This window comes from Eleutherodactylus coqui, chromosome 5, assembly GCF_035609145.1.
Source record: "Eleutherodactylus coqui strain aEleCoq1 chromosome 5, aEleCoq1.hap1, whole genome shotgun sequence".
NCBI lineage: Eukaryota > Metazoa > Chordata > Amphibia > Anura > Eleutherodactylidae > Eleutherodactylus > Eleutherodactylus coqui.
In genome coordinates this window covers 57188254-57206411 of record NC_089841.1, presented here as the reverse complement: position 1 = coordinate 57206411, position 18158 = coordinate 57188254, and the positions used below count along the sequence as shown (strand labels likewise).

Genomic DNA, 18158 nt, shown 5'->3' with positions numbered 1-18158 from the left:
TTTTCTTACGTACGTAACAAACGCAATGACTATATGCAAGTGCAAATGGATTAAAAAAAAAAAATCCATTTACTTTGTGACTATTACACGTGCGATATTAGCATGCGTAATATGTGGTCAAAATATGCCCATGTGAATGAGCCCTTAATAGACTCTATAGTTAGTGGGGAAAATTCAGGAAAAATGCAGGATTTAAGGATTTCGTAATTACAGATCATAACAGAATTTAAAAAAAAACTCCCTAAAAAAATGTTTCACATAGAGTCTGACTTTGGCTTGAAGGAGTGCTGCCTTCCAATAGGTGGCACTGTGGAGGCATTATTCCATCTCCCTTATTTACATAAAAACCTGAAGTACACAACAGGTCATGCTCTGATTACATAATCCCTTTAAAGGAGGGCTTTAAAAGAACAAAACCACTTTAAGAGCCCACAGCAATCTAAACAGTACTTGGTTTGCTTTTGTTTTTTTGCAGCTGCCCATTTTTGTGTAATGCTCGCTGCCGGCAGGGAGCAAATTCCTTTTAAAGGCCCATTTAAAAGCAAAGATAATCTTTCAAGCGATTGAAAGATTGACAGGTTTAGCAATCATTTTGCATAAAGTGTTAATGGACACGAATATACATTAGCACTTTATCATCTTCATTTGCACGTAAAAAGGGCTTCCAAGAGCAGTTTGCGGAGCACAGCATGTGGGCTGGGCTCTGCACACAGATCCATTGTTCTCACAGGGGCTGTCAGCAAAATACAATGCTGTGAACACAGCGTGCGGTCCCTGTTATCTCTCTCCGGCTGAACAATGTATTTTAAGCTCACCTTAAAATCATCCTTTAGCCAAAAAGTAAACAATGGCAGCGTTTACTCACAACGATGAGCGTTCATCTGCGGTCATTGGACAAAGTTCTGAGCGATAATGGTTGCGTGTAAATGGGCCTTAACACTGTCTGAACACAGTGGATACTGATTGGATGATGTCAGTAAGTAGGAATGTTCTCCATTCAGAAGGGAAATGGCAACATCCAGTTTTCCTTTTTAATTGTACATTTCAGGAGGATCGGCACGGCGGAGCATAAAAGATGTTCCTGAATTATTTCATGGAGAACGCAGGCCTTCACCAAAACGGACACGAAAGGAGAGCCGACAGGTCCAGAAGTTGAAAAAAAAAAAATCCATTGAGAGCAACCTCTTCCCGTACGGTGCGGAGTCAGAGGAAAGCACAACCTGTAAACCTACGTTCACTCAGCGCAACCCAGCACAGATCTCACACGTGGAGGGAATCCTAAAAAAAGCGTACTAGAAGTTTGCAGGCGAGCGGCCATTTTCTGCAGCAACTCTGCAAATGAATATCCGCGGATCCGGCTCCTCTCAAATGGGCAAATCCATTTCCTGACGCAGAAACCGCGCCGAAAACCCATCAAGGGGGGGACCAGGCATCTCTTTAGTATCCGCAAGCTTCAAATCCGTGTGCAGAAGAAAATCTGCAATGTGAATAATCAACAGGACGCGGGTTCAGCAAAGATTCAAAGCACATTCCACATCCCATCTGTGTTTTTCACCATACGAACTGGACATAAGGGGGCGCTCACATTCGCTGCAGATTCTGTCAGAGATATGGGTGCAGATTTCAGCCTTTCAATTAAATACAAATGGAAGGCGAAAATCTGCTGCGGATCCGCACCAAATGAGCTACGTGAGAACGCACCGCAAGTGGCGGTCAGGGACTAAAATAGTGATGACCGATCCTCAACATTTTAATCGGTGGGGGTCCGCCAGTAGAAACCTCTGCTGCTCAGATGTTTAAAGCGGCCTCAGCACTGCATATCAGGCGCAGCGCCATTTATTTGTAGCGGCCATTGTGACTGATTGAGCTGCACACCGACCACATGACGAATCAACACGTCATCACTCGCCCTTGGTAGGGACCCCGGGCAGTGGACCGTCACTGACGACATGCTGGAGAGGTATCCTATAGAACAGCTCATCAATGTTTTAGTCCCTGAAGACCCCTTTATGGGGCAGTTGGTAAATTAGACCCTTATTAAGAGAAGCCACCGACGACGGTCACATGTCCCTTTACGCTGATGCCAAGACGTTGGCCAAGAGGCTGCACCACTACAGATGGTCCATCACCGACCGGCTACAAGACCTAAAAATGGCGTCTAGTTCCGATCAAGAAAGTTCCTGAAAATGACGCACAGTGGTCGCCCGGTGCCAGATGAGCAGGGCTCCCGGACCACTGATGTGTCTAGTAAGAACTATGGCGAGCGATGCCCGGGAACGCCAGGTCCCACCATCTGTTTGTAGAGCAGACATACACGGCTCAAGCCCAAAGTGTTTCCGGAGATTTCCCGGATTAGGATGTGGATCTTGTTTGGAGATCATAAAATAAAGCCGTAGATCATAAAGCGACAAGCAGCTTCTTGTATGAAGGAAATTCCAGGCCGACCCGCTGCCGCTTGCGGAGGCATGCTCCAGCGTCAGGCCGATCCCCGTAGGATGGGTACAAATGACCCAATTAAGAGATGGAGCGCTCCGGCAGGACAAGGAAAGGCTAGATATATGGCCCTACCAACAAGACACGCACTTCAAGGCTGGAGCCCGGCCGAGCCCAACAATTAGGCCGTTATGAAGACGCCCGGCGAGCGTCCCCCGGCGTCATCAGTCAGAATTCATGAGGTGGCACCTGACCAACCCTACCGGCTCAACATATTGGTTTAGCCTCGACCACAAAGCCGGCAGGAAAAGCTGCTTCATTAATGAAGGAAGGAAGGAAAGACTGAATGAATGTAAAGATGGGAAGGGAATATTAAATGTGATTATGTGAATCCCTGCATTTAACCACAGCGCGGCTCCAGAGAAGGCTCCTCACACCGCGGCCAGCACGCCGGAGAGAAAGCAAACACTGCAGGGCTGTCGGCCGGGCTCCAAGAATGTGCTGGTCTATCCCCCCCATCACCGCTCTTACCCCTGTGTCGTTTCAGGACAATAACCCCCGGTGCCAAACCCTCCTTGTGGCATCATATATAGGAGGCTGACAGCAACCGTAGGAGGGATTGTCATAGCTCATGGACGCCAACCCTATGTGGACGCAAGTTATACGCTGCAACTCCTTTAGGTATTGCGCTGTAAAGAACACTTTACACGGGCAATTATCACCAGACGTCTTGCCAGTAACAGCGAATTCAGGCGATAATCATCCTATTTACAGACGGCCGCCGACAGCGTACTGAGCGAGAAATCATTCACCTGTCGCTTGGTTTTAAAGATCCCCTAACACGGGACGGATTATCGCCTGCGCTTACACAGGAGCGGTGGTGGGGCAGGCGAACGGAGGCGGTGAAATCTCATCCACAGTCTGCCTTCACTCCCCACACGCATCAATGAGCCTTGGGCAGCCGGTCACAAGCTGCCCTTCCTTGGACTAATTTTCGTAGGTACAGATATAGCAAACTTTAACTTGACGTTTAACGCACTATATAGTGTGATGCAGAATACTAACACATCACAGGCCAGTGAGGACCAACCACTACATACCGGGACCACCCCACAAGACCAGCCGTCTTACAGCTGCCCTGACCATCTTCTCACCATCACAATTCTTCCCTCATCAGTCCCCCATTCTTCCAACTTATCAACTTCAAGACCGCACTCATCAGTTGCTTCCTACAATATCCCATCCTGCGACAGGCCCAATTGTCACCAGACCAATATATTTCACCTCACCCATCAGTGGTTACAGTGCTGGCAGAAATACCATATACTACAATCCTGAAGTATTGCAGTGTATATTCTATAAGCAATCAAGTGATCGAAAGTTGAAGACCCCTGTGGGAACTAAAAAAATAAAGTGAAAATAAGTGGGGGGAAAAACGTGTTATTGGAAAAAATAAAAGGATAGTAAAAGTAAAAAAAAAAAAAAAAAATTGAAAAGGAGATAAACAAAAACAAAAACAAAAAAATAGTAACGTTTGTGTTATGGCCGATTGGAATATAAGAAAGGAATCCGAAAACCTGCCAGATAACACGCACAGTGCTAGCCTCAGAGCAAAGAATTCTTCCAGACCGATAACGCTGCAAAGAGCTAATTACAGTAAAGCAAATATAACGTGAGCTGTATCCTCGGGAGTATATAATAGGAGGATGTGCAGAGCGCAGTGTACAAGAGGCTGCAAGTGATTTGTGTTGTAAAGGCGCCATCTAGTGTATACAGTGCTGTACTGCAGGCAGTAGACCACACAGGTATAAAAGACCAATGATGACATCTGTAGCAGTGAAACCAATGACAACATCCCTGCTTATCCTAGTCTGTGTGATTTTATAGTGGATTCGCTACGGTGGAATTAGACTATGGTGAGAATGTGCGCAGAGCGCGGACTTTATACACGGAAGTCATAAAATGATAGGATAAGGATTCCCTTTAATGTGTAGATAAGCAGTAAGCCTTGGATCTGGCACCGGGTGGCGATTATGGCTCTCGTTTTAGGGTATATTCACAGCGGCAATTTTCGTGCACGTTGCGATACTGACAGAACTCGTACGTGAAAAGAAGCCATTAATATCAATCTCAGATCGATGGTCTGATATAGGAAAATCGCAGCATCGCCTATTCTTGGGTAATTCTTGTTCAAGAATCGCCCACTATTTCCAATGGGAGCGTGAAAAATCTCTCTTTACACCATCATGCCATGTGATTTGCATGTGAGTGCGACGTTATTTTAACTATTGGAAGCACATGGGATTTCTTTGACACACATTTAAATGCAGCCGCGTAGGGTTCTCTCATGCAGCGGTGTGGAGAGTATACCGAGCGGTGACATTGGGAAAATATCAAATAAAAAGGGATCCTGCGGATTGTAAAAACTCATCGCTGAAAGGGGTCACAGGAGGAGGTCAGGAATAGTTCTGATGAATCAAGCAGATCGCAGCTGAATACAATGTTGGAGCCCCAGCTAACACAAATACAAAATTCACCATCCCTTAGCATGAATGGATTATAACTAGAGATGAGAGAGTAGTGCCTTAGCCGAGTATCTCCCCGCTCGTCTCTAAAGATTCGGGGAGCGGCGGGGGAGAGCGGGGAGGAACGGAGGGGAGATCTCTCTCTCTCCCCGCTCTCCCCCGCAACTGACCTGTCACCCTGTCATCACTCGCTCGAGTAATGTGCCTTAGCGAGTATACTCGCTCATCTTGAGTTATAACAGATGACCAGTACCATTTCTGTCTAAGGCTACTTTCACACAGGTGAGAATCTTGTGCAAGTTTTGTGCGTTATGAGAAGTATGAATATGAACTCCACACTTTTGAATGGGGGTTCTTTAAAGGGGTTGTCCCGCGGCAGCAAGTGGGTCTATACACTTCTGTATGGCCATAATAATGCACTTTGTAATGTACATTGTGCATTAATTATGAGCCATACAGAAGTTATAAGAAGTTTTTCACTTACCTGCTCCGTTGCTGGCGTCCTCGTTTCCATGGAGCCGACTAATTTTCGGTGTCTAATGGCCAAATTAGATGCGCTTGCGCAGTCCAGGTCTTCTTTTCTCAATGGGGCCGCTCGTGCAGGATGCCGACTCCGTGTAGCTCCGCCCCATCACGTGCCGATTCCAGCCAATCAGGAGGCTGGAATCGGCAATGGACCGCACAGAAGCCCCCGGAGAAGATCCCGGCGGCCATCTTCAGCAGGTAAGTAAGAAGTCACCGGAGCGCGGGGATTCAGGTAAGCGCTGTGCGGTGTTCTTTTTTAACCCCTGCATCGTGGTTGTCTCGCGCCGAAGGGGGGGGGGGGGGGGGTTGAAAAAAAAAAACCCGTTTCGGCGCGGGACAACCCCTTTAATGTAAGAGCAGCGAGACTGTGGAACCCTCTGCCTGAGGACGTGGTGAAGGAAAAAATCCACAGAGGAGTTTAAGAGGTGACCAGATGTCTTCCTAGAGCGCTATATTACAGGATACAGACATTAGGAGACCAGCGGGTTGTTAATCTGGGGATCTTCTGACTGACTTGGAGTCAAGTAGGAATCTTTCAAATGTTGACCCATGAATTATTCTGCCATTATCAAGCCGGGAAGGAATTTTTTCCCCCCAGGATGAGGGTAGATTGGCTTCTGCCTCATTGTTTTTTTTTTTGTTTTTTTTTTACTTCCTCTGGATCAACAAGGGGGGGGGGGGTGAAACAGGCTGAACTAGATGGGCATAGTCTTCATTCAGCCTAACATACTATGTTGCTATGTATTGACTTATTCAAATGAGTGATTTTTTCCCCTCCCAGCGACGCTGCGAAGATTTAAAAAAAAAAAAACACGCAGCACATTCCATCATTTGGTGCTTCTCCTGAACGTCTCACCTGTTATTTTCAATGGGACTTGAAAATACTGTGCGATGTGATGGTTCCCGCTGAAGTCAATCCCAACACTTGCGATCTTCCGACACTCACGAAACCACCAGAGAATAGCAAATTTCACAGGAGCGATGCGAGGCATTTTTGAACGAAAAATATCTTACATCACTGTGAAAAACGCATGTTGGAAAGCGCGATATTGGGCCGAGTTCCTGTTGTGCTCGCCCGACTGTAGGTAGCTCAAATATTGTGGATTTTTTTGTGAAATTTTGTATAAAACGCGGAAAACCATTGCTCATACATACGACTCCATGCAAAAGAATTAAGTTCCTATGCGTGCAACGCACCAAACTAGCGCAAGATCCTCAGCTGTGTAAACCCAGCCACAGACTAATGTTGGTGTCAAACGGGGGTCCCTAATACCTGAAGTGCCCCTTTGCACTGACTGGCACACAGACGCGTCCTCCTGCACCCGCTCGTTGACTCGAATATGCGGCAGCGCAATGGTTTACAAACGATGAAGCCTCTACACAATGGTTTCCATGGAAACCTCTTGTAGAATGTACTAATGACTAAAAACAAAAAAGAAAATCACAAGAACAAAAACAGTACAATTTAACCCCTTGAGAACTGCTCCAATTTTTTTCTTCATCTTCACCTTCTGAGAGCCATTTACACCTTTGTTATTTTATCCATCTGAAGGCCTTTGTGGGGCGACTTGGATTTTTTTTTTTTATGTACAATTTAATCTGCTGAAAACGAACATTTTTAAGTGGTGTGGAAGAACAAGGGTGGCGGTTCTTTCTTTGGGAGGGTTGTTATGGCATTACCTTTTATTAGCTCAGACACTTTGGACGCAGCGATACAAATTATGTTTACATACATATTTCATAGAATTGTTTTACAATCTTTTTTCTACTTTTTTTTTAGCCCCCAACTGGGACTTGAACATGTGACCTTCTGCGCAGTACAAGGTTGAGTATTGCTGTATTAGATATACTATTGGTGCAAGAATGGAGACCTTCACTAGACCTCCAGCTACCATTCGGCATCCCAAAAACAGGTATTATGGGAGGGAGGTTAATGGGGGAAAGAAGGGGTACCCCCACCCCTGTGTAAACCCCGAGGACAGCAGCTTCCAGGCTGATGGTGTCAGTTCTGTATCATAGGCTGTTGACCACAAACTCCTCCTCAGTATGCTTCGCTCCATCGGCCTAAAGGACACTGCTCTCTCCTGATTCTCCTCCTATCTATCTGACCGATCATTCAGCATATCCTTTGCTGGCTCTACCTCTCCTCCTCTTCCCCTTGCGGTCGGGTCCCCCAGATCTCGATCCTCAGCCCCTCCTCTTCTCCATCTACACAGCCCCTATTTGACAGACCATCAGGAGATTTGGCTATCAGTACCGTCTCTACGCTGATGACACCCAGTTATACACCTCTTCCCGTGACATCACCGACTGTCTGCGGTCTCTAATACTATGTTTTTTCACTACCTAAAACTGACCTTCTCCTGTTTCCACCCTTTACTAACCGACCTCATCCTGCCATCTCCATCTTAGTATGTGGCACCACCATAACTCCCAGAATGACCGCTGTCTTGGGGTTAAAATTTGACCCCGTTCTTTCCTTCACCCCCTCCATCCAATCTCTGGCCCGAACATGTCAGCTGAACCTCAAGAACATCGCAAGAATCTGCTCTTTTCTCACTGTGGACGCGCTAAAAACACTCACTGTTGCCCTCATCCACTTTCGCCTCAATTACTGCAACTCGTTGCTGATCGGCCTCCCCTGCACCAGACTCTACCCTCTCCAATCCACCCTGAATGCGGCAGATAGGCTCATCTTCCTGTCCAGCCACTACTCGGACGCCTCTGCCCTGTGCCGGTCACTGCACTGGCTGCCCGTTAAATACAGAATACAACTTAAACTCACTACCCTCCACAGCACAGCGCCACCCTACCCTGCATCCCTCATCTCAATCCACCACCCAGCCCGCACCCTCTGCTCCGCTAATAAAATCAGATTGAGTCCCCTATTAATTGGAACTTCTCATTCTCAGCCCCAAGACTTCTCCAGAGCAGCACCTGTCCTCTGGAACGCACTACCAAAGGCTACCCGAGCAATGCAGGACTCGCAGAACTTCAGGTGTGCTCTAAAAACGCACCTCTTCAGGGAGGCATACCGAATTCCCTAAACAAACCCCTCTGTACTCCACCTAATAACATGCTGCCCGTCTTAGGGACTGCAACCCTGCACCACCATCAACCGCCCCCTGAAGTCATACCGTTTCTGCCACCACACGCCTTATGTCTGACTATTGTCTATGTGTATAACATCCCTCACTCTCCACCTCCCCATTCTGTGCACATCTCCAGCCCCTTCACCTTCTGTATCACCCCATTACTTGTAGTATGTAAGCTCGTTGGAGCAGGACCCGCACCCCTACTGTCTCCATCACCTGATTACTATGTAACCGTGGTTTTGTTTTCATTCCCTCTGTTTGGTAAGCGCTGCAGAATATGTTGGCGCTAAATAAATAGCACCTGCCATGTATGGGGCAAGCGCGCGCGGACGCACTACCCCAAGCCGGCCCCCACCAGAGAGCCCACTCCACACATACCCTGCACACATTACCCCACCGACTCCGATTCAGTAGGGGAATCCCAGCTAACTTCAGCTTGTAACGCCGCTCCTCCCAGCTTGGAATACTGAGCTCTTCCTACAGCGCACATCCCTCACCCTGCAAGTGCTATGGAGCGCCACCGTTGGTCACCTGCCTCCACAGCTGAATCAGAGTCAAAATCAGCTCCAAAGATCTGCAGCATTTCCTGTACATGTGAACGTACCCTTTAGGCCTTCGTGCGATTTTGTCACAATGCTACAAATCGCATGTATGTGAAGTCCATGCTTTCCTGTGAGTTACTTCACACATGTGATGTTTTGTATCACGCGACATCCCGACACAAAAAACTTGTGGATCCCGCAATATGCCCACGTCTTGTTAGGTTTTGTAGCCCATGTTTCCATATGGAGCCTTCCTCTCTGTTGCATCGCAGGGAAACGTGATTTTCATGCGGTGTGATGCAATTTTGACAGTAGGAGATCCTGCTGTCAAAGCTATAATCTAAGCCCTAGCTGCAGAAAAACAAAAAATGCACATACGTCACCTAAGAAGCGCTGTCAGCCCGGCTGCATCTTCTTCCTGGTCCCCGACACTCGTCTTCTTCTTCTCTTCTGGCCAAGGATTGAAAAATCCCCACCTTCTGGAAGTGCTCCCTCTGACTGGTTGACACTTAGCCAATCATCCGATCACAGCCAGCGTTCGATGCACCAATCACAGCCATTCATCAAGTGCTGGCTCTGATTGGCAAAACGTCAGCCAATCCCAGCTAGTGCTTCCAGGAGGCGGGGATTTTTCAATCCCCAGCCAGAAGAGAAGAAGATAAAAGCCGGGGACCCTGGGAGAAGCTGCAGTGGAGCCACGGACAGCGCGTCTAGCTGATGTATGCTTTTTAAAAGAACATTTTCTGCAGCTGCTTTTCGTGGTTGGGCTTATATTTCAAGCCCCCCCCTCCTGCCTCCTGAAAATCCTCGCATGTGGGGCTACACAGTCGCGGTATCACCACGAGAAACCGCAGCGATACCGTATGGACCAGCGAAGTGATACTGCTCGCGACGAAGCCGTTTCACCCGTGTGAATGAGGCCTTAAATGGTTTCTTGATTTCTAAATGCATTAACAGAGGGAGAAGGGGGCATGTAAACGAAAAAATACTCCTATGTCCTGACGCTGTTCAGGTTCGCTGCGGCGCTCTCTTGGTTCTTTACACATGTGACCAGTGTAGCCAATAGGAGGCCTTTACACCAGATGTCATCAGTGATGTCCAACAAACATGTCAGGAGTTCCATATCATGACATGTTTACAGGACTTCATCAGGCCAGGAGACCCGGTGACATCACGGTTGACAGTCTGTTGTGCTGGCACTCCACCGCCACGGTAAACATATTGCTAAAAAACATTTTGTGATCAGGGGGGACTCAAAACTGAAAAAAAAAAAAACTCAGTCAACCCTTTCAATACTTTTTTTGTATTAAAACGTCCACTCTTGATGGATGGCTAAGACATTATGTTAGCAGCAACTTACACAGATTAGACAGGGCTTAATAGACTCACCGACATGAAAGACTTGGATGCCTATTAGGCCCCTGGCTGATATGGCATCTCCTGGGCACCCTATGACCACCTTGTGGAGGTACCAATGGGCTTACAGAAGAAACTCCATCTATTGTCGATGTCACAAACACAGCTCCGATGTCATGACGTGCCGCGAGAGTAGGGCCGTGGTACCCTAACACAGCTACTTTCCAAGAACAAAACTTTCATAATGCACTGCAGTACTCCTCAGCCCCCGCTGTATTGCAGTACCTCGATCAGTTGATTCCCCAGCTGCACTTAGTAGATGCTACACCTACGTGTCAGACATGCAACTCGGCAGTTGGAGGTTCTTCCTGTAGCAAAGAGGACGACAGCAGCTGGGAGGCAGAGACATGGGTTGCAATGTATGCTGGGAAGACTGCCGAGACCGAGGTACAAAGAAATGTGCCAAAAAGTATACACTAGCTTACCAAAAATATTTGGACCCCCCTATCAGTAAAATGGATCATGTCTTAATAGCATGTCACATGTCCTAACCCTGCTACATAAGATGCAGACCCTTGAGGTGTCGGATATAGTTATAGGACCTGTACACTATTGGATAAACGGGTTATACCGCTGAACACAAGCCTCCATCATGAAGAGCAATGTATCAGTCAACTAGAATGGGAGTATTGCCATTGGACAGTTAAGCAATGGAAAAGCATTCTATAGTGATTAGGGTCAAGAGGGGCGATGTCTCTTCTTAAGGGAAGCACCCAAAAAGTATGTAGACACACATAGGGGGCGAGTGGGTCGGGGGATGGCATCATCTCTCCCCAAGGAGAGTACCCAGAAGGGGTGTGAGAAGACACCTGACGAATGAGGAGACTTATAAGGCCATGCACGCTCCTCTGGGTAATTTATGCAAATACCTCTGCAGCGCCACCTATTGGATGGCAGCATTCCTTCAAATCCATCTACAACTTTTTAACAAGTCTGTGAAATAATGATTGGGAAAAGGAAACCAAGCCAGAAAATGGACGCCACTGGTGGCCTATCCTTAAGGTACTTTCACATGTAGTAAGAAATCATTCGCCCAAGAGAACGAGTCAACGATGACGCGGTTCGCTCAGGCAGTCGGTTTAAACACAAAGAAATAGTTCTGGTTTCTTTTCTCAAATATACAGCAAACTAAATGATCCTAAGCGAATGAGAAGGACTTAATAATCTGTGATTAGCCAAATGATTAGCGAACGAGCCAATGATGATTTCAATGCCTGCACAAAATGAACGATGAATGGTAAGCGAGCTAATTATCGTACACCATTCAATGGCCGGACGTATTTACACTGAGCTATTATTGTTCAAATTCAAGCCATCCGGTGTTTTAGGCCCCCTGTTCACGCCGGCCAACGAGCGGAGAATTATTGCAATTCTCCGCTTGCGGCGGGCAATTCGCAGCATGCTGCGCATTGCCCCAATTCTCCGCAATGAGCCTATCTATTAGATGGGGCTGACCAGCGGAGATTCGCCGGCGGCTCCCGTGGCTGAGCTTCGCCACAGGATACCGCATTGCCCGTGGACAGCCGGCCTTAAAAAAAAATAACGTTCTATGTAAAAGTTCCTTTAGGACAATAGTAGATTGCTGGGGGTCTGCCACCCAGGACCCACCAATCAGTTGTTTGGCAGCCCGGGATACTCATGCACTGAACTGATTTTTGCAGGAAACAGACAGTTCTGTTCTCACTGCAGCGATCAGGCTTGAAATTACAAGTTAAGTGCCCATTGAAGTGAAACACCTGCAATACCAACTCTGGCCACTGCAGTGAGAACAGAGCTGTCCGATTCCTCTGGAATTAAGCTAAGTGTATTGAGTGCAGTGACCAGCTGATTGGCAGCAGATCCCCACCGATCTGCTATTGATGACCTGGCCTGAGGACAAGCCATCAATAGTTTACAACTGGACAATCCATTTAGCCTTTCAAAGTAATAAAAATCACAGAAACCTTAAAGACGCTGTTAAAAGTCCACCTACTATACAGACAGGAGCACATGAGGAGGATACATTAATCATGAAGGAGAGGTGGCATTGTGCTGCCCAGGTCTTGGCGCACACAACGTACCTGTTTGTTGGAGTACTGAAGGTGAATGACAGCAGCTGGTTCCAGAAGGGCTCATTCTCAGATATGGCCTCCGTTCCCGACAGCTTCTTTAAGTAGTCATTCTCGGACAGTTCGTTGATAGTGCTGCTGTTGGCACCCATGTTGGTACAAGTGCAGTCACCTGTTCATTCCTACCAGGAGTACCTGTAGAGACCAAGCACACAGTAAGGGGCGAGGACGGTAAGAGCGGAAGATACATCATAGCAGCGCCTGTTATAACCATAGCGCTATATATCAGATACAAGGACTAGCTGGAAGGTAATGGGTCATACAGGGCGCTGAGGAGGGGCGCTCACCAACACCCTTATTCCTACTGGGATTACCGGTACAAGTAAGAGAAGGGCTTGTAGCACTGGGAAGCTGCCGCCATCACTGACAACCAGGCTTATGGGATCTGACCAGATCTGCGGTAGATTGAGTTTGGAAGCTTTGTGGCGGAGAGCGCCCCCTACAGCGAGCGGGCGGGCCGGCCGTCTGGCGGAGAGCGCCCCCTACGGCGGGCCGTCTGGCGGAGAGCGCCCCCTACGGCGGGCGGGCGGGCCGTCTGGCGGAGAGCGCCCCCTACGGCGGGCGGGCGGGCCGTCTGGCGGAGAGCGCCCCCTACGGCGGGCGGGCGGGCCGTCTGGCGGAGAGCGCCCCCTACGGCGGGCGGGCGGGCTGTATAGTATGGAGAACCCCCGGTAACAGCTCCCCCTAATATGGAACACCATCGGTCTAGGGGCAGCACCCTGAACATGTATGTAGCTTGTCATGCTAAGTAAATATTTGCAGTAGCACTCCGGCAATAAGCCTTTGACGCTCCAGGATGTAGATTTCCCGCCTCGTTACCTTCTGCCCTCCTTTTGTTTATCCATGTTGCCAGCAAAGCAAGTATACGGTACATTAATAAACATCCTGGATGAGGACCGCTTACCATATCTCACTCTTTATCATGATCGAGCTACCCAACCCAGTGCAGAAACCTAAGATAGCAGACTTGAATTCCTAATTCTATCCCCGATTCAAGCTGGGCCAATCCTGACTGCAGAGATAAACACAGGATGCTATAGCAACATTTAAAGGGGTTGTCCTACGAAATGAGGTTTCCTCTATCCACAGGACAAGGTATAACTATCTGATCAGTGGAATCCCCGCTAATCATGAGAATAGGGTACCTTCCCCCCCCCATTCCAGTAATTGGTGAGGACCCCAGCAGTGAGCCCCCCCACTGATAAGACAGTTATCCCCCCTGTGGAATCTCCTAATACGGCAAAGCTTAGTTAGCACTCTGCTTTCTCTTTGCACTTCTAGACAACCAGCAGATTCACCTCCTTTCCCTTCAAACCACCTTGTATGTGCTTTCCTTGTTATCTATAGCCTGTGTGATCCACCCACCCTGAAGACTTGGATGCTTTTCTCTCTGATCAGCAGCGTTCAATCTCCTCCACCTCCCTTCTGGTATTTCTAGGGATCTGTTCACAAGTGATGAATTGGACATAGATTCCACACCAAAACTCAACCATAATCTGCATCCTGTGCATCTGAAGAGGGTTTCTGCAAAATAATCTGCAGTGGAAATAAGTAGCATGCTACTATTTATTTCAGATGAAAACATTGAGGATTAGGACCCCCATTCTCACATGCAACCTGCACCAGACAGCACATGGACACATGCCCGCGTGCTGCCCGATACCTGCGGGGGCAATGGATCGTACATGTCCATTCCGGGCCTGTGATGCAAACCAGAATAGAGCAGGAAATATACCTGTGTGAATTGGCCCATTTAGACTGAACAATTATCGTTCAGATTCTTATTGGTTCGTGCGATAATTTGTTTGCCTTCAGATCGTGCAGGCACAACAAAAAGAAAATTTATGACGATCTGGGTCAACAGGCAGTCGTTTATTCATGAACGACTGCCTGTTTACTGTGAATGGAGTCGGGAAGCCGGAATGATCACCAGTGTGTCACACCTCCAATCACTGAGCGATCAACACTCCTGTGCAAAAGCAGAGGGGCGATCATCGCAGGGACAGTTGTCATGCTGTGTAAAAGGGCCCCCGAGTCTCACTGAATGACACGGAGCTAATGCCCATGCAGATCTGCTGTACACACCGCAGCAGTTACACAAATCTACAGCAGAAACCCAAAGGTCAGCCGCAGACTTCTGCTGTGAAAATACTTGTTTAAACCAATCTAAGCACACGGGGTTACAGAGAGAAGGAGGAGAGCAGCCGGGAGACTACACACAGCCGGGAGCAGTGCACTGTTGGATCTATGTCACAAGCAGCAGGACAGCCAGCCACTAAAGATGTTGCACAGTCTCTACAGCAACAGAACAGCAGGGAATTTTGAAGTCTGACTATTTAGCCAGTTTCTTGATTTTGCATTGAGGAAGTAAATTAATGTATACGGTCACCGACATGTAAAAAAGAAAAAAAAAAAACTTATCAATAGGATAACTTGCAAAAGTGAAAGTTCCTGACTAAAATGACTTTCTGCTGAAAAATCCCTATAAAGTGCTGGCCATTAGGGGTCTGCCTTTCTTCTAATTTGCTGTTCACTGCCAAGTCTATGGAGAGAAAGAAGAAAGGTAGAAGCAGAGACTCACACAGAGAAGGCTGAAGCAGCTAAAGGGTTAGTCTTTATTGCTTCACATCTACTGAAATCACATGTACACTGCTCAGTACTGCTGTAGAACATCCTTCATGCTGCTGTTACTTGTGAGGGTGCGATACAGAGAGAGAATAGCTCCTGTGTGAGCACACCAGAATATACTGCATACACATCTCCTCAGGACTGTTCCTTCTGTTTCCAGATCATATTTTTGGCTGTATTGCGGTAGCAGGTCGACATCTTGGCATGAAGAGTAATCATGATATTTTTTTTTTCAAATTAGGTCTCTCCTCTTCAGCACTGGTTCAGTTCTCCATGTGGAAAACGGGATGGCGCCATAGGGAAGAATTTGTGAGATGTAGACCTCTCTGGTTTCCATCCCTGTCAGTCTTTTACATTGGACAGGGAAGTACTGTGCTCTATGCTTTCCTCTCCTGTGAGAGATGCTGACCGAGACGGAAACTATGACAGTCTGAAATCAAAGACGTCTCTGCCTCACAGTCTCCCCTATGGCACTGCCCAGGTGTCATCCCCACGCAGCTCTCTACAGGGAGGACAAACAGTGTTGGACAGTGTAAACATAAAAGCCGCCACAATGTGGCACAATGCTACAATGTAATTAGCAGGGAGTTGTCAGGGCTGCAGAAGTGCTGTGAGCCGGGTGTACATTGTATCACTGCACATTGTTGCTGGTCTATGGGGAAGTAATATACTCTATTAACAGAGCGTTGGAAACACCAATGAGATACATTGTTCAGCTGGCAGAGCCACAAGCAGACAGCTCTGTGCATGTCGCAGTGGCCCAAGTTGGTACTGCATGAAACTCAATGCTAACAGTGTAGGCATTACCAAGCAGACAGAGGTCCTGCACTGTAGCTACCCACTGATCATCAACAGTCAAGTCCCGAAAAACCGCTTCACATGTTGGTGGATAATTGTGAGGATTTTCCACAGCAGAAAATCCAAACCAAAATCCTCAAATCTGCAACAAAAAACCATGACAATCCGCGCCATTGGTGAATGCTTTGATAGGGCGTACGATGGGGATCAGCAGCACATTCCAAAGGCGAGATCTGCTGCAGATGCACATCACAAACGCCATCAAAGTATGCACCAATGGCGCGGATTTTCACGTGTTTTGGTGGGAGTTTTGATGCAGATTTTTGTGCCGATTTTCCACTGCAGGAAATCTAAACAATTGTCCGCTAAGACAAAATTAGTCCCTATCTATAGGAGATCACTTTTGGAACAGTGGGGGTCTAACCTGCGGGACCCCCATCAACCATGACATCCCAAAGTGCTTTAACTCAGCTCAGTCCCACTAAAATGGATGGTGTGTGAGAACATAAGCCGGACCGCCATTCCATTTAGGGACCTTCAGGACCCCCAATCCTGTGATCCGTAGACAGGAATAATGTCCCATCTCAGCAAAACCCCTTTAATTTTGTCGCTAAGGGTATATTTTCACATAGCGGAAATGCTGCGGAATTTCCACAGCAGATTTCGCAGAATTCCCAAATCCAAAACAGTCAGAATCCGCACCAATGGAGCACCTTCAGTAGAGCCCACGCTCCCCCTCACCTCCGAAGTCTTGGTGCTCTCGGGCATCCGATGGCCTCTCATGAGCAAACAGCTGCAGGGTCAGTCCCACATCACCTGACCAACGGCGCTGCACTCCATAGAGGCCGTCGGGGGTCCGGTGAACGCAGCGCCGAGAGCGTGAAGACTTAGGAGGTGAAGGGAGCGGGCTCTACTGAAATCAGATGCAGAAGTGAGCGCGCCATAACAAGGAAACAATAGGAAGGATCAGTATGTTTGTCACTGAGAGAATCAAGTGCTAATCAGATTTTTATTTTTCCTTCTTTTGAATTGTAATGAAAACATTTTTTACAAATGTTTGAAATAAAAAGAGGTTTGAAAAAAAAAAAATGGTTGCCAGTTGTAAACGGTTTATGGCTCATTCCTCAATAGTGGATCGACGGGATCCCTCACACAACTCCCGCCAATCAGCTGTTCTGACAGGTGCGTACATGCACTGAACTAATTTTTGCATGAAGCACAAAGCTCCGTTCTTACTGCAGTGGCCAGGCTCAGTGTTACAGGCCAAGTTCCCATTGATATGAATGCCTGCAATACCAATCCTGGCCACTGCATTGAGAACGGCGCTATCTGCTTCCTGCAGAAATCTGCCCAGTGCACGAGATCACAGCCCCAGAGAACAGCCGACAGATAGGGGTCCTGTGTGATGGACATCACTGGTCTGTTACTGATGACCTGCGCTGAGAATACGCCATAAAAAGTTTGCAACTGGCAACCCTTTAAGGACCTTAATGTGCAGAGAAACAATGTACACCCTGCTTACCACAAAGCCAGAGCCCTGGCAACTCCCTGCCAATTATGCCACATTGTCCAGTACACAACAAAGCAGTAAACCTGCCACACACCTTTGTTCTAGGACAATTACTCATCACAGCGGGATGCCGACGGCTGCCTGCAACAGGGAACAGGGTGACCCAGAACACAGAGAACCCCTGCTGGGATGTGCAGCACACTAGATATAGGACCCATAGGAGCCTGCTATGATGTATAACGCTGCCAGGGGATGCCTAGATGGTTCAGCTGATAACAGGAGCTTATACTAAACATCAGGGCATCTACAGTAATAAGCTAACCAATCCAGTGGATGGAACACGTAGTACAGCGCTATAAAGGGTAGATACCATGTAGTGCCCTCCGAAGTATGTATGTACACAGTGACTCCACCAGCAGAATAGTGAGTGCAGCTCTGGAGTATAATACAGGATGTAACTCAGGATCAGTACAGGATAAGTAATGTATGTACACAGTGACTCCACCAGCAGAATAGTGAGTACAGCTCTGGAGTATAATACAGGATGAAACTCAGGAGCAGTACAGGATAAGTACTGT

At 47.6% G+C, this 18158-nt stretch overlaps 1 protein-coding gene across 1 annotated transcript in view; it reads right to left on the bottom strand.

Annotated features, from left to right (window-relative positions):
- The window catches only part of DYM (dymeclin), a 293544-nt gene that overhangs the window by 271678 nt on the left and 3708 nt on the right, over window positions 1-18158 (bottom strand). Inside the window, exon 2 of the mRNA XM_066602574.1 lies at window positions 12597-12779. Coding sequence (XP_066458671.1) covers window positions 12597-12736 — 140 coding nt within the window. The 5' untranslated portion in view covers window positions 12737-12779. The remainder of the gene's footprint in view (window positions 1-12596; window positions 12780-18158) is intronic.